Source organism: Heterodontus francisci, chromosome 4 (genome assembly GCF_036365525.1).
Source record: "Heterodontus francisci isolate sHetFra1 chromosome 4, sHetFra1.hap1, whole genome shotgun sequence".
In the NCBI taxonomy this organism is placed as follows: Eukaryota; Metazoa; Chordata; class Chondrichthyes; order Heterodontiformes; family Heterodontidae; genus Heterodontus; species Heterodontus francisci.
The window spans coordinates 169603402-169626240 of NC_090374.1; the positions used below are offsets into that span (position 1 = coordinate 169603402).

At 44.8% G+C, this 22839-nt stretch overlaps 1 protein-coding gene across 5 annotated transcripts in view; it reads left to right on the plus strand.

The window, feature by feature from the left end:
- The window catches only part of bnc2 (basonuclin zinc finger protein 2), a 669216-nt gene that overhangs the window by 562564 nt on the left and 83813 nt on the right, over nt 1-22839 (plus strand). For all 5 annotated transcript variants that reach the window (XM_068030501.1, XM_068030498.1, XM_068030499.1 and 2 more), the window contains exon 4: nt 1165-3113. In XM_068030501.1, the coding sequence (XP_067886602.1) occupies nt 1165-3113 (1949 nt within the window). The remainder of the gene's footprint in view (nt 1-1164; nt 3114-22839) is intronic.

A 22839-nucleotide genomic window follows, 5' to 3' on the forward strand; every position in this document is an offset into this window, starting at 1 on the left:
ACATTCCCATTGTACTGACATTTCTTTTTGCTTTTTTCCTCTTTCCTATTTAATGTTTAAAAAGAATGTTATTTCGAAGTATTAGACCAGTATCTTTGATATGTTACAATATTTGTTCAGAATTTTTTTAAAAATGGCACTACATCAAGGCACAAAGTAGTCTGACACATTAATATGAAAGCTGTGAAATGCTTTTTAATGTATATTTAACAACAAAGACTGCAGTGCTCATTGGCTCCAGATCACTCTCCCTTTTTTTTCTTTTGTGAAAATGTGCTGATAAAAAGGAATATAACTGTGCATATTAGAACTGTGATTTTTAATATTTGCTTTTCATTTAGAAGGATGGTTCCAAGTAGTTTGGTTTGCAGCTTCGGTTCAGAACTCTGTTTCTATCTGGTGAATTACTGCAGCAAGATTGATCCAGAGTTATTTGTGTCCTATCCAGAATTACAATAGTCATAACAGCTTATGAAAACAGTCTCTAATCACACAGTGCTTTGCAGAATCTGCCACCTATCTTGGAACAATCATGAAAGCTTCAATGCTGAGTTTCACTGGAAGGAGATATCTGGAGCTTTTGTTATTTTTGTTTATTCCGTTACCAGGAAGATTTAACATGACAAAATTTGTTGAATCAATTAATATTTTCATTATGCTGTGCTATCAATTTTTGCTTCACTCATTCCTATGAACAGGAAAGAGAAAAAAAAATTGTTCCTCAGAATCGTTCCCCCTCCGATGTCAACATATTTGAAAGGATTATAGTCAAGCTTTTTGATTTACTCTGGGTCTGCACAGCAAGTGTTCCCATATTAATAAGCAATGTATACTGAACACCTGCATAAAAGAGATCATTGTCTTTGTAATAGCAGAATCTTAGGTGGTTCATTTCATAGAGTCCCAATGGTTTTCACTGTGTTTGCTTTGACATTATTAAACTCTGTCTGTTTCACTAATAGTGAACCTAATTACCACATTTGCATGGCAGGAAAGTTTGCTCTGTGGGTCGAATGGGATTAACAATCTTTGCATGTTGCTCCTGGGCCTCTGCTGCATCAGTAGGACAGTTATAGCATCTTCACAATAAGACTGCTCAAATTATGCGGAATCAATAAGTTTTTTTTGTGTTTGTCTTTGTTGTTTCTTTGATATGGCCTGAAGGATGCTGCAGGCAAGGTGCTGGACCGCTGGGCTATCATGTCCCGGGAAGAGGAGATCATTACCCTTCAGCAGTTTCTGAGGTTCGGAGAAACCAAATCCATCGTGGAGCTGATGGCCATCCAAGAAAAAGAAGGGCAGGCTGTGGCTGTACCGACTTCAAAAGCAGATTCCGATATCAGGACTTTTATAGAAAGCAACAATCGGACTCGGAGCCCCAGCCTCCTGGCTCACCTAGAAAACAGCAACCCTTCCAGTGTTCATCACTTTGAAAATATCCCCAATAGCCTGGCATTCCTACTTCCATTCCAATACATAAACCCCGTCTCTGCTCCTCTACTTGGCCTTCCCCCCAATGGCATCATGCTTGAGCAGAGCCTGAGATTGCGGGAACCTAACCTTCCCATCCAAAATGAATGTGTGGAGAGCAGTGAGTCTGAAGTTTCTGTTTCACCTTTTCGAAGTGACCAAGCAAGCAGCAGGAATGCCCTCAGTAGCATCATCAACATTGAACCCAAAACCGAGCAGAACAGATTGTCCCCGATTCGCACTCCAACTCCCACAAACGACCCAGTCAAGAATGACATCTCTAAAAGTACTCTTCTAAGTGCAAGAATTCAGAGGATGAAAAGAATTGGATTAACCCCAAGAAAGGGCCGAGTGGTCTGTAATGCCTGTGGTAAGACTTTTTATGACAAAGGTACACTCAAGATCCACTACAATGCCGTGCACCTGAAGATTAAGCACAGATGCACGATCGAAGGCTGCAATATGGTTTTCAGTTCCCTGAGGAGCCGCAATCGACACAGTGCCAACCCCAATCCACGTCTGCACATGCCAATGCTGAGGAACAACAGAGACAAAGACCTAATCCGAGCCACATCTGGAGCCGCCACTCCAGTCATATCCAGCATCAAATCAAGTTTAAGTCTAACGTCTCCTGGGCGACCATCCCTGGGCTTCAACTCTTCTTCGGTCGATCCAATTCTTCAGAACCCACTGGTTTACCCTCCACTGAAGACAGTGGAGCCTGTCCCTCCATTTTACAGGAACTTGCTGACACCGGGGGAAATGGTAAGCCCTCCAACATCACTCCCGACCAGTCCCATAGTTCCGGTGGTGCCCACTCACGAACAGCCTTGTGTCCCTGAGCAACATCCATCCATGGCTCAGGAACTTGCAGCTGACCTTGCCCCCAAGAAAAAATCTCGCAAATCGAGCATGCCTGTCAAGATTGAAAAGGAAGTGATTGACACGGCTGATGAGTTTGACGAAGACGATCAGGTCAATGAAAATCATGTCAACAATGGCATCCATGATGAGGAAATGAATAATGTCAATTGTCACAAAGAGATGAGTCCCACCATTCATATGCACAGTGGCAGGAAACCAGATGAGGAGAGAAGCCTTGGTGGGTTTGAAGATAAGCAAATGGGTAGCATCACTTCTGAGGAGCAAGAGCATGATCGAGACTTTGAGGATGAATCTGAAGGCTCCGAGTCTAAAATGTGTGACAATCCCACAGAAAGTGATGAACAGGTACACCGAGAGGTTTTTGATAAGGAGGAAATGTCCAGCAGCAAGCCTGAAGACAAAGACTGTGTTTCCCCTCATCTACAGACCATTAAAATAAAGGAAGAGTTCACTGATCCAACCTATGACATGTTTTACAGTATCAGCCCGTATGGGTTGTACAATGGTGGAGGAGGGAGCATTGCTGCCCTACAAGAAGGCTTCCCTCCTTCAATGGGATACAACAGTCCCCAGAAATACTCACCAGAGAGTGAACTCTGCTCCAGTCCTGATCCTAAGATCTGTTATGTCTGCAAGAAGAGCTTTAAAAGTTCGTACAGCGTGAAGTTACACTACAAGAATGTTCACCTGAAGGAGATGCATGTTTGCACAGTAGAAGGTTGCAATGCAGCGTTCCCATCCCGCAGGAGTAGAGACAGGTATTTTCATTTGTCTGATTTATTTTTGAACGTGCTTGATTTTATATCTTCTCTTTAGCTGAATGCCATTTACTTAAAAATTAAGTGTTTTCTGTCAGGTTTTTTGTGTTTAGTTTTGCTGTTTTTATTTATTTTTAAAAATTAATAGTACAGTTAAATATAATGTTTGAAAAACACACTGAGAAGGAAACTGTTTTATGTGAGGCAGCCTGTGCTGCGGTTCTTTTATGTGCTTCCCTGTGAAATGGTAGGGCAAATGTTTGTCTCTACATCTCCTAAAGGTTCTGAATTTCACCAACGTTGTGTTGAGTAAACACCGAGAGGAGTTCAGGTGTTTTATCAGAGGGAGGGAATGGTAGAGGGTGAGCCAACTCACAGCACAACAGCAAAAGCAAAATACTGCGGATGCTGGAAATCTGAAATAAAAACAGAAAATGCTGGAAAAGACTCAAAAGGTCAGGCAGCATCTGTGGAGAGAAAAGGGTTTCAGGACAATGGCCTTTCATCAGAATTGGAAGAACTTTGAGATTTAACAGTTTATAAGCCAGTATAGATCCAGGGAAAAGGGAGATAGAAAGGATCAAAGGGGAAGCTCTCTGAGAGGGTGGAGGGCAGGAGAGATTGGTTGACAAAAGGAAGGATGGTGCAAGTTAGCCACAGCACTTCTGTAAATCCCACCAGGCACAAGTTTTAACGGGGCCAACAATGGAGGACCAGAAATTGGTCAGTTGTTCACCTTCTTGCTGGGATAATAATGTGTGTCATGGGGAGATTTAACAAGAAGAACATAAATTGCAAAGTGGGATCAAACCTCAAGAATAAAAGGGAGATATTTTCATAAACAACAGGTATATTAGGATATCAGATACGCTAGGCGTCTCATGTTACATCTCTGGTAAAGGGAAATCCAGCACCTGACATTTGCACTCAGTGCTTCTGCCTTCAATGGTGCTGTACAGGTTCTGTTGCTGGCCATTTTTGTTCCTGAAAACTACATGTAATTATGCTGCCTTCAGCTTTCTTCTGACAGATCTATTTCCACTCAATGGTTTCATAACTTAATTGCCGCCAATTGCCCCTCCAGTAATAGCATAGGGACAGGAGGAGGCCATTCAACACCTCAGGCCTGCTCTGCCAGTCAATTAAATCAGGACTGATCTGTATCTTAACTCCATCTGCCTGCCTTGGCTCCATATCCCTTAATACTGTTACCCAACAAAAATCTATCAATCTCAGTTCTGATTTGATCCCCAGCCTCAGCAGTTTTTTGGGGAGACAGTTCCAGATTTCCACTACCCTTGGTGTGAAGAAGTGTTTCCTGGCCTCGCTCCTGAATGGCCTAGTTCTAATTTTAAGGTTATACGCCCTTGTTCCAGACTCCCCCTTCTGGTGAATCTGTGCTGCAGCCCCCTCCAAGGCCAACATATCTTTCCTGAGATCCACTGCCCAGAAAAGCTGAACTCAAATTCTCAACCTGCCACAGATATATTTGAACTCACAATTCTCTCGATTACTAGTCCAGCAACATAACCATTACACCACTGTACCATCAGCATACACAGTGAATTGAAAGCGGAAAGCACAGTGGGATATCTCATGTGATGCACAACAGAGCAGTGGGGTATGGAGTAAATTACTGATCTCAGCCTCTGTGGCGAAGTGTCAGGAAAAGGCCAAGCGCCTACCCACAGGAAGGAGAGAGGAAATTAGTGACAGCAAATCTGCCAAGAAAACTCAGGGCATCTCCTCGTGACTAGCATCAAGTGGCATTGAAAACAACAACAACTTGCATTTATATAGCACTTTTAACATAGCAAATTGTCCCATGGTGCTTCACAGGAGCATTGTCAAACAAAATTTGACACCACATGAGACACATAAGGAGATATTAGGACACGTGAACAAAAGCTTGGTCAAAGAGGTAGGTTTTAAGGAGCTTCTTAAAAGAGGAGAGCGAGATTGAGAGTCAGAGAGGTTTAGGCAGGGAATTCCAGAGCTTGGGGCCCAGGCAGCTGAAGCCACAGCCGCCAATGATGGGGCGATGAAAATAGGGGATACCCAAGAGGCCAGAATTGGAGGAACACAAAGATCTCGTCGGGCTCAAATGGGGGTCAGAAGCCTAGACATAATGAGCCCCCCCCCCCGGAGACAGGCTAGGAGGCAGCGGCCCCATAGAATTGCAACAGAAGGCACGGGGTGGGGGGGTCGGTGGAGGGCCCGTCGCACTGCAATTAAGTCAGAGTGGGAAAGGCCGAAGGCAGCCTTCCTGCCCAGAGGCCAATTGAGGCCCTTAAGTGGACAATTATTAGCCAGCAGGAGGTGGGGGTGGGGTGAGGTGGGGGGTGCTCCCCCACGTGGAGGGTCTTCAGGGCTGAGCCTGCTTTTAATCCACATGTAGTACTGGAAGTGGCCACCACTCCCAGTGGCACTGTCGACACTACTGAGCTGCCGGCCTACTGATCGGCTGGCAGTTCTTGGAGGCGGAATCCCCGTCTTTAAAGGGCCCCATGCCAGGAGCTCCACCGGCATGACTAAATTCAGCCCATTGTGTGGGAAACAGGCACTCAGTTTTTCCCCAGAGCAGCCAATTAATGACCAGAGGGCAGGCTCGCTGTCCCATTATGAATGGTAGGTGAACTCTTGAAGCTGGAGGGCCAATCAGAGGCCTTTCAGCTTGAAAGCATCAACAGGATGCATGGCAGGTAAGTAAGGGAGAGGGCACTTCAAAATTGCGACACCCTCTCTCCAGCTTCTTCAAAGTTTAAATGAAAAATGTCATTTGTACCTGGGCCACCACTTTGGGTGGGGAGTGCTCCTCTACAGGGCAGCCTGCAGCTGCTGCTGTACCCAAGTCAGCTAGGGAGGGCCACTAAGCCTATCTGAAGTGCTGGATCCTCGGTCTGCCATTGGGAGGCTCCCTCCAGGCAGCTAAACTGGCCCCTGCCACCTGCAGGAACCTGGGAACAATTGGCCTTGTGTCCCTTAATTAGTTTGATTGGCTACCTGCCACGTGCAAGTGGGTAGTCCTGCCACCACCACACCCCCCCCCCCCCCCACCCCTCCACCCTGTCCCAATTCCAGGAAAATGGCCCATGGGCGGGATGGAGCTGGGAACTGGCACGCAGATCAGCGGTGCTATTTTTAGCGCCGGCTCAACTCCGTTCTGGGCCCCAGAGGGGGCTCAAAAAGCAGCCCTATAATTTTGTGGAACTCCCCTTACGGTCTTGTCAAATTTATCAGGTGCGTTGATCAGCTGAGCCACACAGAGCAGCTTTAGTGTTTGCTGGAGTTGCTGGTTGGCACACAGGGGCATTAGTATTCTCTTAAATGCCTCAAGGTCATGGAGGGAAAATCAGCTCAGAGTTCTTGTTCCACATCATTGTCCACAGAGTTTGGGTGAAACTAGAGAAGGTGAGGTGGTAATGCCACCTGCCACTGGTCAGTAATAAAGTCCATCCATGTGTAGCCATGGGGTTAAACTACTGGAGAGCACAGGTGCCCATGCAACCATACTCCAACAAAACTAACAGCTTCAGGAGAAGAAAGGAGGAATTTGGCTGAAGGGGAAGAAAATACATTCTTTTTTGATTTTTGCTTTTGTATGAGGATAAGGGGGAAGAATCTACTTCTTCGGCAGTCCTTCAGGATCGAGGATGACTTGCTTCCACTCCGGTTCAGGTGGGTTCTGAGATGGCTGATATGTCAGATGTATGATCTGCAGACTCTGCCACGAGAGTGGCAGGTGGTGCTTGAAGGGTCAGGTGGATGTGTAGTTTAGAGGTTTGTGTGCTCCCTCCGACACATCGACTTCGCCTCTGCATGTTACCAAAGATGTCCCTCGAGGTGTACGATGCTCCCCAAGTGAGCACTGAGCTCACCTCCTGCCCCATTAGAGTAATTAGCGTTCAATGGTCACGTCGTGAGAAGGACCCGGAATTCATCAGGGTGTCAGGTTCCCGACTCTGTTTTGAAAATCCGGCCCCTGGTCTCTCCTGTTTCCCCTTCTCATCTCGCTATTTCTGATTTGAATATCAATCACAATTGTTGCCGGATAGATTGGTTAGTAGATAGAGAAGGGAATTGAATATCTCAGGCAGTGAATTTCCATGTCACTAGTCTCGTTCCATGGTATAACTTCACTCGAAGTGACCAGCTATGAGGAAATTACAGGCCCATTCTCATACCATATAATTTAATCTAGTAAATCGTCTAATTCAACAGTCCTGTTGAATGCACATCCTGTACCATGTGGGAACTCTAAGATATTTCTCATGTCCTGGACAACCAGCGGTGCCAGAAGTGTTGTCAGCTGGAGGATATGGAGCTCCAGGTTTTGGAGTTTGAGCACCAGCTGGAGTCACTACAGTTCATCCGCAAGGCTGAGAGCAGTGTGGATAGCACGGTTCTGGATGTATTCACTCCACAGCTTAAGAATGTGCAGGCAGAGAGGGAGTGGGTGAGTGCCAGACAGTAAAGGAGGACCAGGCAGATAGTGCAGGAGTCCCCTGAGTGCATCTCACTCGCCAAACAGTCCACGGCACCACAGGTGGCTCACCTCAACAGAGGGGTACGAAGAAGTTTGGGAAAGCAATAGTGCTCGGGGATTCTATACTTAGGGGAACTGACGGGCATTTCTATGGCTGTAGATGTGAATCCAGGATGGTTTAGTTTAGTTTAGTTTAGATATACAGCACTGAAACAGGCCCTTCGGCCCACCGAGTCTGTGCCGACCATCAACCACCCATTTATACTAATCCTACACTAATCCCATATTCCTACCACATCCCCACCTGTCCCTATATTTCCCTACCACCTACCTATACTAGGGGCAATTTATAATGGCCAATTAACCTATTAACCTGCAAGTCTTTGGCATGTGGGAGGAAACCGGAGCACCCGGAGGAAATCCACGCAGACACAGTGAGAACTTGCAAACTCCACACAGGCAGTACCCAGAATTGAACCCGGGTCGCTGGAGCTGTGAGGCTGCGGTGCTAACCACTGCGCCACTGTGCCGCCCCTAGGTACCAGAGTCAAGGATGTCACTGAGCAGCTGCAGAGTTTTCTGAGTGGGGAAGGTGAAGAGCCAGAGGTCTTGGCCCATATCTTTACCAACAACATAGGTAGAAAGGGGGTTGAGGTCCTGCAAGCAGATTTTAGGGAGTTAGGAAAAAGACTAAAAAGCAGAACCCCAAAGGTAATAATCTCCAGATTACTGCTGGTGGCATGTACTTGTGAGTATAGAAATAGGAGGTTAGAGCAGATGACTATGTGGCTGGAGAGATGGTGCAGGAGGAATGGCTTTAGTTTCCTGGGACATTGGGATGGTTCTATGGGAGGTGGGACTCGTACAGGCTGGTTGGGTTGCACCTGCATAGAGCCGGGATCAATGTCCTCACGGGACGGTTTACTAGTGCTATATGAGAGGTTTAAACCAATTTTGGTAGGGGGATGGAAAACAGAATGTGGCATTCGAAAGGAGAAACAAGGTGCACAAAGAATTGGAAGAGATAGATAGCACTAGAGTAAAATATAGTCAGGTATTATGTGCGATCAGACTAAGAGGCAATAGAGTCAGGTCTAATTCAGGATTACAGTCCATGTATGTGAATGCACAGTGTGTGGTAAATAAGGTTGGTGAGCTGCAGATACAAATAGCCATTTGGGAAAATTATGTTGTGGCGATAACAGAGACCTGGCTCAAAAAAGGCAAAACTGGGTCCTAAATATTCCTGAATACAAGGTGTTCAGGAAGATGGGGAATGGACGAAAGGAGGACGGGTAGCAGTATTGATTAAGGAGAATATTACAATGCTGGAGAGAGAGGATGTCCTAGAAGGGTCAAGATATCATCTATTTGGTTAGAGCTAAGGAACAATTGAGGTGACATTACACGACTGGGTGTATTCTATAGGCCACCAACTAGTAGGAAAGATACAGGAGCAAATTTGCAGGGAAATTACAGAAAGGTGCAAGAACTATAGAGTAGTTATAATGGGGTCTTTGATTATCCTAATATAGACTGGGATAGTACTACCGTAAAGGGCAAAGAGGGAGAGTTTTTGAAGTGTGTTCTGTATGTTTCCACCCCAATGAGGAAGGAGGTATTGCTTGATCTGGTCTGGGGAATGGGGACGTGGGTCGAGTGAATTAAGTGTTAGTAAAGGACCATTTAATGAACAGTGATCATAATATCATAAGCTTTAGATTATCCATGGAAAAGGACAAGGAGCAATCTAGAGTTAAAATACTTAATTGGAGGAGGGTCAATTTCAGTGGGGTCGGAACAGACCTGATCCAGATAAATTGGAATGAAAGATTGGCCAGCAAAAGTGTAACCAAGCAATGGGCTACCTTTTAAAAAAGAAATGGTTCAGGTATGGTCAAGGTACATTCCCACGAGGGGAAAAGTTAGGGCAAGCAAAGCCAAGTTCCCTGAATGGCGAAGGAGATGGAGAGTAAGATGTCAGGTTAATAATACAATTGAGAACCAGGCTGAATATAGAAACTTCAGAAGGGAAGTGAAAGCGGTAATAAAAGAGGCAAAGAGAGACTAGGAGAAGAGACTGGCAGCTAACATAAAAAGGAATCCAGAAGTCTTCTCTAGGCATATAAATAGTAAAAGGGTAGTAAGAGGCTGGGGCCGATTCGGAACAAAAAAAATGATCTATGCATGCATGCAGGCAGAGGGCAGGCTGAGATAATAAATGAATACTTTACATTTGTCTTTACCAAGGAAGAAGATGCTGCCAGAGTCTTAGTGAATGAGGAGGTAGTTGAGATACTGGATTTGCTAAAAATTGATAAACAGGCAGTATTAGAAAGGCTGGCTGTACTTAAAGTTGTTATGTCACCAGGGCTGAATGGGAGATATCTTAGATTGCTGAGAGAAGTAAGGGTGGAAATTGCAGAGACACTGGCCGTAATCTTCCAATCCTCCTTAGATAGTGGGGTGGTGCCAGGGGACTGGAGCACTGTAAAGGTTACATCCTTATTCAAAAAAGGGTATAAGGATAAATCCAGTAACTACAGGCCAGTCAGTTTAACCTCGATGGTGGGAAAGCTTTTAGACACGATAATCTAAGACAAAATTAACAGTCGCTTGGACAAGTGTAGATTAATTAAGGAACATCAGCACAGATTTGTTAAAGGCAAATTGTCTTTAATTAACTTGATTGAGTTTTTGATGAGGTAACAGAGAAGGTAAATGAGAGTAATGCAGTTGATGTGGTGTACATGGACTTACAAAAAGAGTTGGAAAAAGTCCCACATGACAGGCTTGTCAGCAAAGTTGAAGCCTATGGAATAAAAGGGGCAGTGACGGCATGGATACGAAGGTGGCTGAATGACAGGAAACAAAGAGTATTTGGGAACTGCATGTAATACAGAGAAGTGTGAAATTATACATTTTGGTAGGAAGAACAAGGAGAGACAATCTAAAATAAAGGGTACAATTCTAAAGGAGGTGCAGAACTTGGGATATATGTGCACAATTGTTGAAGGTGGCAGGGCAGGTTGAGAAAGTTGTTATAAAAGCATGTGGGATCCTGGGCTTTATAAATAGAGGCATAGACTACAAAAGTAAAGAAGTTATGATGAATCTTTATAAAATACTGGTTCGACCTCAACTGGAGTATTGTGTACAGTTCTGGACACTACACTTCAGGAAGGATGTGAGGGCTTTAGAGAGGGCACAAAAAAGATTTATGAGATTGGTTCCAGGGATAAGGGAGTTCAGTTATGCGGATAGATTGGAGAAGCTGGGGTTGTTCTCCTTAGAGAGGTTTAAAGGAGATTTGATCGAAGTGTAGAAAATCGTGAGGTGTCCAGACGGAATATATAAGGAGAAATTGTTCCCATTGGCGGAAGAATCAAGAACCAGAGGACACCAATTTAAAGTTATTGGCAAAAGAGCCAAAGGCGCCATGAGGAAAATCTTTTTTACACAGCGAGTGGCTAGGATCTGGAATGCACTGCCTGACAGCGTGGTGGAGACAGATTCAATTGTAGCTTTCAAAAGGGAATTGAATAATTATCTGAAGAGAAAACATTTGCAGGGCTATGGGGAAAGGGCAGTGGGAAAAGTTAAATTGATCTTGTAGAGAGCTGGCATGGTCATGACAAACTAAATGGCCTCCTTCTGTGCTGGAACCATTCTATGATTCTGGGAGACAGGGAATGGCTGAGCCAGCTGGACAGTCTGCTCGACGAGGTATGATGGTAGAGTGCTAATGTCTGAGACGCACTGGCGCGAAGTTCCAGAATTAGCGGGTGTGAAGTACTTCCCTGCTGAGTAACTAATGCCAGAGTCCAGGAGAGAAATAGGAATATAGCAACATAGGAACATAGGAGCAGGAGTAGGCTATTCAGCCCAACGAGCCTGCCCCGCCATTCAATATGATCATGGCTGATCATCCACTTCAATGCCTTTTTCCCACACCATCCTCATAACCCCTTTTGTCATTTGTATTTGGAAATCTATCAATCTCTGCTTTAAACATACTCAATGACTGAGCTTCCACAGCCCTCTGGGGTAGAGAATTCCAAAGATTCACGACTCTCTGAGTCAAGAAATTTCTCCTCATCTCTGTCCTAAGTGGCTTCCGCCTTATTTTGAAATTGTGTCCCCTAGTTCTAGACTCCCCAAACAGGGGAAACATCTTACTTGCATATACCCTGTCTATCCCTTGAAGTATTTTGTTGGTTTCAATGAGATCACCTCTCATTCTTCGAAACTCCAGAAAATACAAGCCCAGTTTCCCCAATCTCTCTTCATCGGACAGTCCCACCATCCCAGGAACAAGTCTAGTGAACCTTTGGTTGCACTCCCTCTATGGTAATAATATCCTTCCTAAGGTAAGGGGACCAAAACTGCACACATTACTCCAAGTGCGGTCTAACCAAGGTTCTATTCAATTGAAGCAAGACTTCATTACTCCTGTACTCAAATCTTCTTGTGATAAAGGTTAACATACCACTAGCCTTCCTAATTCCTTCCTGCACCTGCATGTTAGCTTTCTGTGACTTATTGACAAGGACACCCATGTCCCTTTATACATCCACACTTTCTAATCTTTTATCATTTAAGAAATACTCTGCACATCTATTCCTCCTACAAAGTGGATAACCTCACATTTTCCACATGATATTCCATCTGCCACGTTCTTGCTCACTCACTAAGTCTGTCCAAATCCCCTTGAAGCGCTTTGTATCTTCCTCACAACACACATTCCCACCTAGTTTTGTGTCATCCACGAACTTGGAAATACTACATTTGGTCCCCACATCCAAATCATTGATATATATTGTGAGCAGCTGGGGCCCAAGCACTGATCCCTGCGGTACCCCACTAGTCACAGCCTGCCATTGCGAGAATGACCCGTTTATTCCTACTCTCTGCTTTCTGCCTGTTAACCAATCCTTAATCCATGCCAGTATATTATCTCCTATCCCATGTGCTTTAGTTTTGCTAACCAACCTCCTGTTGGGGGCTTTATCAAAAGCCTTCCAAAAATCCAAGTATACCACGTTCACCAACTCCCCTTTATCAATTCTGTTAGTAACATCCTCAAAAAACTCCAGGTTTGTCAAACATGATTTCCCATTCATAAATCCATGTTGACTATGCCCAATCAGATCATTATTATCCAAGTGTCCATTGTTCACATAATTTAGAATAGATTCTAGCATTTTCCCAATGACTGATATAAGGCTAACAGGTCTGTAATTTCCTGTTTTCTCTCTCCCTCCCTTCTTAAATAATGGAGTGACATTTGCGACCTTCCAATCTGCAGGAACTGCTCCTGAATCTATAGAATTTTGGAAGATGATCACCATTGCATCCACTATCTTCATAGCTACCTCTTTCAATACTCTGGGATGTAGAATATCAGGTCCTGGGGACTTATCAACCTTCAGCCCCGTTAATTTCTCCAATACAACCTTCTTACTAATACTAATTTCATTCAATTCCTCATTCCCCTTAATCCCTTGGATCTCTAGTTCTGGGAGAGTTCTTGTATCTTCCTCAGTGAAGACAGACACAAAGTAATCATTCAGCTTCTCTGCCATTTCTCTATTCCCCATTATAAATTTTCCTGACTCTGCCTGTAATGGACCCACATTTGTCTTAGCCAAACGTTTCCTTTATACGTACCTGTAGAAGCTTTTACAGTTCATTTTTATATTTTTTTCCAGCTTACATTCATATTGTATTCTCCCTTTCTTTGTCAATTTCTTTGTCCTCCTTTGCTGTATTCTAAAATCCTCCCAATCCTCAGGTTTTCTACTATTTCTGGCAACTTTATAGGCCTTTTCTTTTAATTTTATACAATCTTTAACTTCCTTTGTTATCCACGGTTGACTGCCTTACTTTTGGGGTTTTTGTGCCTTGAAGGAATGTATAGTTGCTGTAAACTATGTAATATTTCTTTGAAGACTATCCATTGCCTATGTACTGTCATACCTTTTAATGTATTTTGCCAATCCACCTCAGCCAATTTGCGCCTCATACTTTCATAATTTCCTTTGTTCAAATTTAACACCCTGGCTTCAGATTGATCTACCTCATTTTCAAACATAATGTAAAATTTTTATCATATTATGGTCACTCATCCCTAAAGGTTCTTTTACAACAAGACTGTTAATTAGCCCTTTCTCATTACATAATATTAGATCTAAAATAGCCTGTTCTCTGGTCAGTTCCACAACATACTGCTCCAGAAAGCCATCCCTGACACACTCCAGAAACTCGTCCTGCACAACATTAGTGCTCATTAGGTTTACCTGGTCTATATGCAGATTGAAGTCACCCATGATTACTGTATTATGTAGAGTTATAAACTTCAATCCAGGGAGAAATACAGACAATTTAGATGAGTTGGGCCCCCAAAGTGTTTTTGGGATCCTTAAGGGGGAGGGGGAGCAGCCCCAAGTCGTGGTCCACATAGGCACCAACGACATAGGTAGGAAGACAGATGGGGATATAAGGCAGAAATTCAGGGAGCTAGGGTGGAAGCTTAGAGCGAGAACAAACGGAGTTGTTATCTCTGGGTTGTTGCCCGTGCCACGTGCTAGCTAAGCGAGGAATAGGGAGAGAGAGGAGTTGAACACGTGGCTGCAGGGATGGTGTAGGAGGGAGGGTTTTGGTTTCCTGGATAATTGGGGCTCTTTTTGGGGTAGGTGGGACCTCTACAAACAGGATGGTCTTCACCTGAACCAGAGGGGTACCAATATCCTGGGGGGGAGATTTGCTAGTGCTCTTCGGGGGGGTTTAAACTAATTCAGCAGGGGGATGGGAACCTAAATTGTAGTTCCAGTGTACAGGATGTTGAGAGTAGTGAGGTCAGGGATAAGGTTACAAGGACGCAAGAGGGCACTGGCAAGCAAGAACTTGGTTTAAAGTGTGTCTACTTCAACACCAGGAGCATCCAGAATAAGGTGGGTGAGCTTGCAGCATGGGTTGGTACCTGGGATCTCGATGTTGTGGCCATTTCAGAGACATGGGTAGAGCAGGGACAGGAATGGATGTTGCAGGTTCCGGGATTTATATGTTTCAGTAAGAACAGAGAAGATGGTAAAAGAGGGGGGGGGCTGTGGCATTGTTAATCAAGGAGAGTATTACGGCGGCAGAATGGACGTTTGAGGACTCGTCTACTGAGGTAGTATGGGCCGAGGTTAGAAACAGGAGAGGAGAGGTCACCCTGTTGGGAGTTTTCTATAGACCTCCGAATAGTTCCAGAGATGTAGAGGAAAGGATAGCGAAGATGATTCTCGACAGGAGCGAGAGTAACAGGGTAATTGTTATGGGGGACTTTAACTTTCCAAATATTGACTGGAAATACTATAGTTCGAGTACTTTAGATGGGTCCGTTTTTGTCCAGTGCGTGCAGGAGGGTTTTCTGACACAGTATGTAGACAGGCCAACCAGGGGCGATGCCACATTGGATTTGGTCCTGGGTAATGAACCCGGCCAGGTGTTAGATTTAGATGTAGGTGAGCACTTTGGTGACAGTGATCACAATTCGGTTAGGTTTACCTTAGCGATGGGCAGGGACAGGTATATACCACAGGGCAAGAATTATAGCTGGGGGAAAGGAAATTATGATGCGATTAGGCAAGATTTAGGATGCGTAGGATGGGGAAGGAAACTGCAGGGGATGGGCACAATCGAAATGTGGAGCTTATTCAAGGAGCAGCTACTGCGTGTCCTTGATAAGTATGTACCTGTCAGGCAGGGAGGAAGTTGTCGAGCGAGGGAGCCGTGGTTTACTAAAGAAGTTGAAGCACTTGTCAAGAGGAAGAAGAAGGCTTATGTTAGGATGAGACGTGAAGGCTCAGTTAGGGCGCTTGAGAGTTACAAGCTAGCCAGGAAGGATCTAAAGGGAGAGCGAAGAAGAGTGAGGAGAGGATACGAGAAGTCATTGGCGGATAGGATCAAGGAAAATCCTAAGGCTTTCTATAGGTAAATCAGGAATAAAAGAATGACTAGAGTTAGATTAGGGCCAATCAAGGATAGTAGTGGGAAGTTGCGTGTGGAATCGGAGGAAATAGGGGAAGCGTTAAATGAATATTTTTCGTCAGTATTTACAGTAGAGAAAGAAAGTGTTGTCGAGGAGAATACTGAGATACAGACTACTAGGCTAGATAGGATTGAGATTCACAAGGAGGAGGTGTTAGCAATTTTGGAAAGTGTGAAAATAGATAAGTCCCCTGGGCCAGATGGGATTTATCCTAGGATTCTCTGGGAAGCCAGGGAGGAGATTGCAGAGCCTTTGTCCTTGATCTTTATGTCGTCATTGTCGACAGGAATAGTGCCGGAAGACTGGAGGATAGCAAATGTTGTCCCCTTGTTCAAGAAGGGGAGTAGAGACAGCCCTGGTAATTATAGACCTGTGAGCCTTACTTCAGTTGTGCGTAAAATGTTGGAAAAGGTTATAAGAGATAGGATTTATAATCATCTTGAAAAGAATAAGTTCATTAGCGATAGTCAGCACGGTTTTGTGAAGGGTAGGTCGTGCCTCACAAACCTTATTGAGTTTTTTGAGAAGGTGACCAAACAGGTGGATGAGGGTAAAGCCGTGGATGTGGTGTATATGGATTTCAGTAAGGCGTTTGATAAGGTTCCCCACGGTCGGCTATTGCAGAAAATACGGAAGTATGGGATTGAAGGTGATTTAGTGCTTTGGATCAGAAATTGGCTAGCTGAAAGAAGACAGAGGGTGGTGGTTGATGGCAAATGTTCATCCTGGAGTTTAGTTACTAGTGGTGTACCGCAAGGATCTGTTTTGGGGCCACTGCTGTTTGTCATTTTTATAAATGACCTGGATGAGGGTGTAGAAGGGTGGGTTAGTAAATTTGCGGATGACACGAAGGTCGGTGGAGTTGTGGATAGTGCCGAAGGATGTTGTAGGGTACAGAGGGACATAGATAGGCTGCAGAGCTGGGCTGAGAGATGGCAAATGGAGTTTAATGCAGAAAAGTGTGAGGTGATTCACTTTGGAAGGAGTAACAGGAATGCAGAGTACTGGGCTAATGGGAAGATTCTTGGTAGTGTAGATGAGCAGAGAGATCTTGGTGTCCAGGTACATAACCTGGGTGGCAACTTTCAGGGATTTAATCGGACTGTTAAGAAGGCATATGGTGTGTTAGCTTTTATTAGTAGGGGGATCGAGTTTCGGAGCCACGAGGTCATACTGCAGCTGTACAAAACTCTGGTGCGGCCGCACCTGGCGTATTGCGTGCAGTTCTGGTCACCGCATTATCGGAAGGATGTGGAAGCTTTGGAAAGGATGCAGAGGAGATTTACTAGGATGTTGCCTGGTATGGAAGGAAGGTCTTACGAGGAAAGGCTGAGGGACTTGAGGTTGTTTTCGTTAGAGAGAAGGAGGAGGAGAGGTGACTTAATAGAGACATATAAGATAATCAGAGGGTTAGATAGGGTGGATAGTGAGAGTCTTTTTCCTCGGATGGTGATGGCAAACACGAGGGGACATAGCTTTAAGTTGAGGGGTGATAGATATAGGACAGATGTCAGAGGTAGTTTCTTTACTCAGAGAGTAGTAGGGGTGTGGAACGCCCTGCCTGCAACAGTAGTAGACTCGCCAACTTTAAGGGCATTTAAGTGGTCATTGGATAGACATATGGATGAAAATGGAATAGTGTAGGTCAGATGGTTTCACAGGTCGGCGCAACATCGAGGGCTGAAGGGCCTGTACTGCGCTGTAATGTTCTATAAAGTGGCCGTGATTTCAGCATAACTGTGGCCCAGAGTTCTTCAGCTCCAGAGAGAGTTTTTGAAGGGAATGCAGTGGATGTTGTCTCTATGAATTTTAAGAAAGCATTTGATAAAGTACCTCATAAAAGGCTGGATAACAAATTTAAACTCATGGAATAAGAGGGTCTGTGTCCAATTGGATAAAAAATTTGGCTCAAGGACAAAAAAGAGCGAGTCGTGGTAAATGGTTGTTTTTCTTACTGGAGGAAGGTAGGTGGTGTTCCCCAAGGGTCAATGCTAGGACCGCTGCCTTTTTTGCTCTATGTCAATGACTTGGATCTTGGAATACAGAGTAGAGTTTCAAAATTTGCTGTGATACCAAACTTGGAGGAGTGGCAAACAGTGAGGATGATACCAATTGCCTGTAACAGGACATAGATAGACGAGCAGAATGGGCAGACAGGTGGCAGATGGAATTTAATCCAGACAAACATGAGGTGATGCATTTTGGCAGAAGGGATAGGGAGAGGCAATATAGACATAATGGCGCAGTTCTAAAGAATGTGCGGGATCAGAGGGGGTACATGTGCATCGGTCTTTGAAGGTGGAGAACATATTAAGAGAGTGGTTAGCATAACATATGGGATCTTGGGCTTCATAAATAGAGGCATAGATTACTAAAGCAGGGAAGCTATGCTGAACCTTTATAAAGCTCTGGTTAGGCCCCAACTAGTGTATTGTGTCCAGTTCTGGTCACCACACCTTAGGAATGTCCTTGAGACAGCACAGAGGAGATTTACCAGAATGATTCGAGGGATGAGGGATTTTAGTTACAAGATTAGGTTGGAAAAGCTGGGCTTATTCTCCCTGGAGCAAAGGCGATTGAAGGGAGATCTGATAGGGGCATACAAGATTATCACAGGTTTAGATAAGTTAGACAAGGAAAAACTGTTCCCAGTTACTGATGTTACAAGGACTAGGGGACACAGATTGAAGGTTTTGGACAACAGATGCAGGGGGAATGTGAGGAAGAACTTTTTGATGCAGCGAATGGTAATGACCTGGAATTTGATGCCCACAAGGGTGATGGAAGTAGACACGATCAAGAAATTGGATGGGCACTTGAAGGAAATAAACATGTAGGGCTACAGGGATCAAGTGGGGGTGTGCAACTCACTGCATTGCTTTGCAGAGAGCCAGCATGGACATGATGGACTGAATGGTCTCCTTCTTTGCCATAAATGACTCTATGACATCACTGAAGGAGTTCCTCAGGGTAGTTAGTGTCCTATGCCCAACCATCTGCAGCTGTTTCATCAATGACCTTCCCTCCCTCATAAGGTCAGAAGTGGGGATGTTCACTGATGATTGCACAGTGTTCAGTGCCATTCGTGACTCCTCAGATACTGAAACAATCTGTGCCTGCATGTAGCAAGACCTGGACAACATTCAAGTTTGGCTGAAAAGTGTCAAGTAACATTCATGCCACAAAAGTGCCAGGCAATGACCATCTCCAACAAAAGAGAATCCAACCATCTACCCTCGACATTCAACAGCATTACCATCATTAAATCCCCCACCATCAGCATCCTGAGGGTGACCATTGACCAGAAACTTAACTGGACCAGCCATATATGTACTTTGGCTACAAGAGAGGGTCAGAGGCTGGGAATTCTGTGGTGACTAACTCACCACCTGACTCCCCAAAGCTTGTCTACCATCTACAAGGCACAAGTCAGGAGTGTGATGGAATACTATCCACTTGCCTGGACGGGTGCAGCTCCAACAACACTCAAGAAGCTCAACACCATCCAGGACAAAGCAGCCTGCTTGATTAGCACCCCATCCACCACCCTCACATTCACTCCCTCCACCACCGGCGTACCCTGGCTGCAGTGTTTACCATGTATAAGATGCACTGCAGCAATTCGCCAAGCCTCCTTTGACAACACCTTTCAAACTGCAAACTCTACCACCTAGAAGAACAAGACCAGTAGATGCATGGGAACATCACCACCTGCAAGTTCTCCTCCAAGTCATACACCGTCCTGACTTGGAACTAAATAGCCCTTCCTTCATCATCGCTGGGTCAAAATCCTGGAACTCTTCCATAACAGCACTGTAGGTGTACCAACACCACGTGGACTACAGTGGTTCAAGAAGACAGCTCAGCACCACCTTCTCAAGGGCAGTTAGGGTTTGGCAACAAATGCTGACCTTGCCAGAGATGCTCACATCCCATGAATGAACAAAAAAAACACACACACCACATATAGACATAACCAATCACACACGCCCACCAATAGATGCACACATTCAGACACACTGACAAAGGCACACATACACGCGCCCACACACATATGGACATGTGGATAGACACACAAACACATACAGAGACGCACACACACATGGTTAGACACACACTCAGACACACTGACATAGATTCAGAGACACCCAGGCACACAAACCCACACACTGACATACACACACACACACACACACACGTAGAATCATAGAAAGTTTACGGCACAGAAAGAGGTCACTTGGCCCATCGTGTCTATGCCGGCCGAAAAACGCCACCCATTCTAATACCACTTTCCAGCTTTCGGTCTGTAGGCCCTGCAGGTTACGACACTTGATGTGCATACCCAAACACCTTTTAAAAGAGTTGAGGGTTTCTGCCTCAACTACCCTTTCAGACAGTGAGTTCCAGACCCCCACCATCCTCTAGGTGAAAAAACTTCTCCTCATCTCCCATCTAATCTTTCTACCAATCACTTTAAATGTATGCCCCCTAGTCACTGACCTCTCTGTTAAGGTAAATAGGCCCTTCACCTCCACTCTGTCCAGGCCCCTCCAAATTTTGTACATTTCAATCATATCTCCCCTCAGCCTTCTCTGTTCCAAAGAGAACAACCCCAGCCTATCCCATCTTTCCTCAGAGCTGCATTTTTCCAATCACACCCTTGTAAATTTCCTCTGTACCCTCTCTAGTGCAATTACATCCTTTCTGTAATGAGGTGACCAGAACTGCATGCAGTACTCAAGTTGTGGCCTAACCAATGATTTATACAGTTCCAGCATAACCTCCCTGCTCTTATATTCTATACCTTGGCTAATAATGAAAAGGATTCCATATGCCTTCTTAACCACCTTATCGACCTGTCCTGCTACCTTCAGGGATCCGTGGACATTCACTGCAAAGTCCCTCACTTCCTCTACATCTCTCAGTATTTTCCCATCAATCGTGTCTTCCTTTGCCTTGTTTGATCTCCCCAAATGCATTACTTCTCCAGGTTGAATTCCATTTGCCACTTTTCTGCCCATCTGACCAGACCATCAATATCTTCCTGCAGCCTACAGCTATCCTCTTCGCTATCAACCACATGGCCAATCTTTGTGGCTTCTGCAAACTTCTTGATCATGCCCCCTACATTTATGTCCAAATTGTTAATATATACCATAAAAAGCAGGGGACCCAGTACTGAGCCCTGCGGAACGCCACTGGAAACAGCCCTCCAATTGCAAAAAACACCCGTCAACAATTACCCCGTTTCCTGCCATTGAGCCAATTTTGTATCCATCTTGCTGCATTACCCTGGATCCCAAGGGATTTTATTTTTTAACCAGTCTGCCATGTGAGACCTTGTCAAAAGCCTTGCTAAAATCCATGTAGACCACATCAACTGATCTACCCTCATCGATCTTCCTTGTTACTTCAGAAATTCCATCAGTTGGTCAGACAAGATCTTCCTTTAACAAATCCATGCTGACTATCCTTGATTAATCTGTGCCTTTCTAAGTGACAGTTTATCCTGTCTCTCAGAATAGATTCCAGTAATTTTCCCATGACTGAGGTTAGACTGACTGGCCTGTAATTATTCAGTCTATCCCTCGTTCCCTTTTTAAACAGAGGTACAACTTTAGCAGTTCTCCAATCCTCCAGCATCACACCTGTATCCAGTGGAAAATGATGGTCAGTCCTTTCACTATTTCCTTGCTTGCTTCTTTTAACAGCCTGGAGTACATTTCATCCGGCCCTGCTGATTTATCAACTGTCAAGGATGCTAATTCCATCTCTTAGCTTTCCTAATTCCTTTTCGATTTCACCCCTCCGCTTTCTATATGCATACATCTGGTTATATAACAGGCCTCGCCTTGTTTTGGGGAGAAATTCCTTCTCTAGTCATCTTATTATATGCAGTCAGTGTTTTCAATCACCTGCATTGATTGTCATTGTGACCCCCTGCCCTTTAGGTTATGCCAGAGACTGGACTCCTACATACTGAGCATATGAGTTTTTATTTTTTATTTATTTTATTTAGAGATACAGCACTGAAACAGGCCCTTCGACCCACCGAGTCTGTGCCAACCATTAACCACCCATTTATACTAATTCTACACTAATCCCATATTCCTACCACATCCTCACCTGTCCCTATATTCCCCTACCACCTACCTATACTAGGGGCAATTTATAATGGCCAATTTACCTACCAACCTGCAAGTCTTTTTGGCTGTGGGAGGAAACCGGAGCACCCGGAGGAAACCCACGCAGACACAGGGTGAACTTGCAAACTCCACACAGGCAGTACCCAGAATTGAACCTGGGTCGCTGGAGCTGTGAGGCTGCGGTGCTAACCACTGCACCACTTGTTGATCATGCCAACTCCTGTCCGAAACACACAATACACAATTGATTTAATACAATAATTAAAATCTGGACACCTGTCACAAACAAACTGTTACTTGCCCTCGTGTCTATGCAGCACCTACTTTTGCCAAGCACTCCTGCCTGTCTGTCTTTCCACCCAGCCATTCTCTGCAGGACTGCTCAGAACAAAAGCCTTAACCAGATTACTGGCCTTTAATCATTCCCAGCTTCAGGTTTTGACATCACCACTGGGCTCCAAATTAAGCCACTGTTTAAAAATACTAAAGGTAGAGGTGAAAAAAAGGAACTTTGTACTGCTGTTTAGCTGGATCACAAAAAAAAACCTGTTCCTTGGCTGGTGTTTCCCATAGTGGTCTCCGTACCCTGTTGCTGCTTGATCACCACTCAGCCCCTGATGTGCATTGATACTGAAGCAACTCTAACAGGGTGTGGCCTAGCTGACTGCAGGACTTTTGAAGGAGCGTAACTCAAGTCAAAAAACAGAATGGACTAACGGGAAATGTGCAGGAATTGTCAGGGGATACCAAACCACAGAAAAACACTGCTCTTAACAGTTGTTAATATTCCAGGGCGCACATCGCTACTTCTCAATCAGGTGTCAACCTTGGCTCAGTGAGTAGCACCTTTGCCTCAGAGTCAGAAGTTTGTGAGTTCAAGCCCCAATCCAGAGGTTTGAACACAAAATCCAGGTTGACACTCCTAATGCCATTACTGAACAAGTGCTGCACTGTCAGAGGGGTAGTACTGAGGGAGCGCTGCACTGTTGGAGCATCAGTCCTGAGGGAGCACTGCACTGTCAGAGATGCTGTCTTTCAGATTAGATATTAAACTGAGGC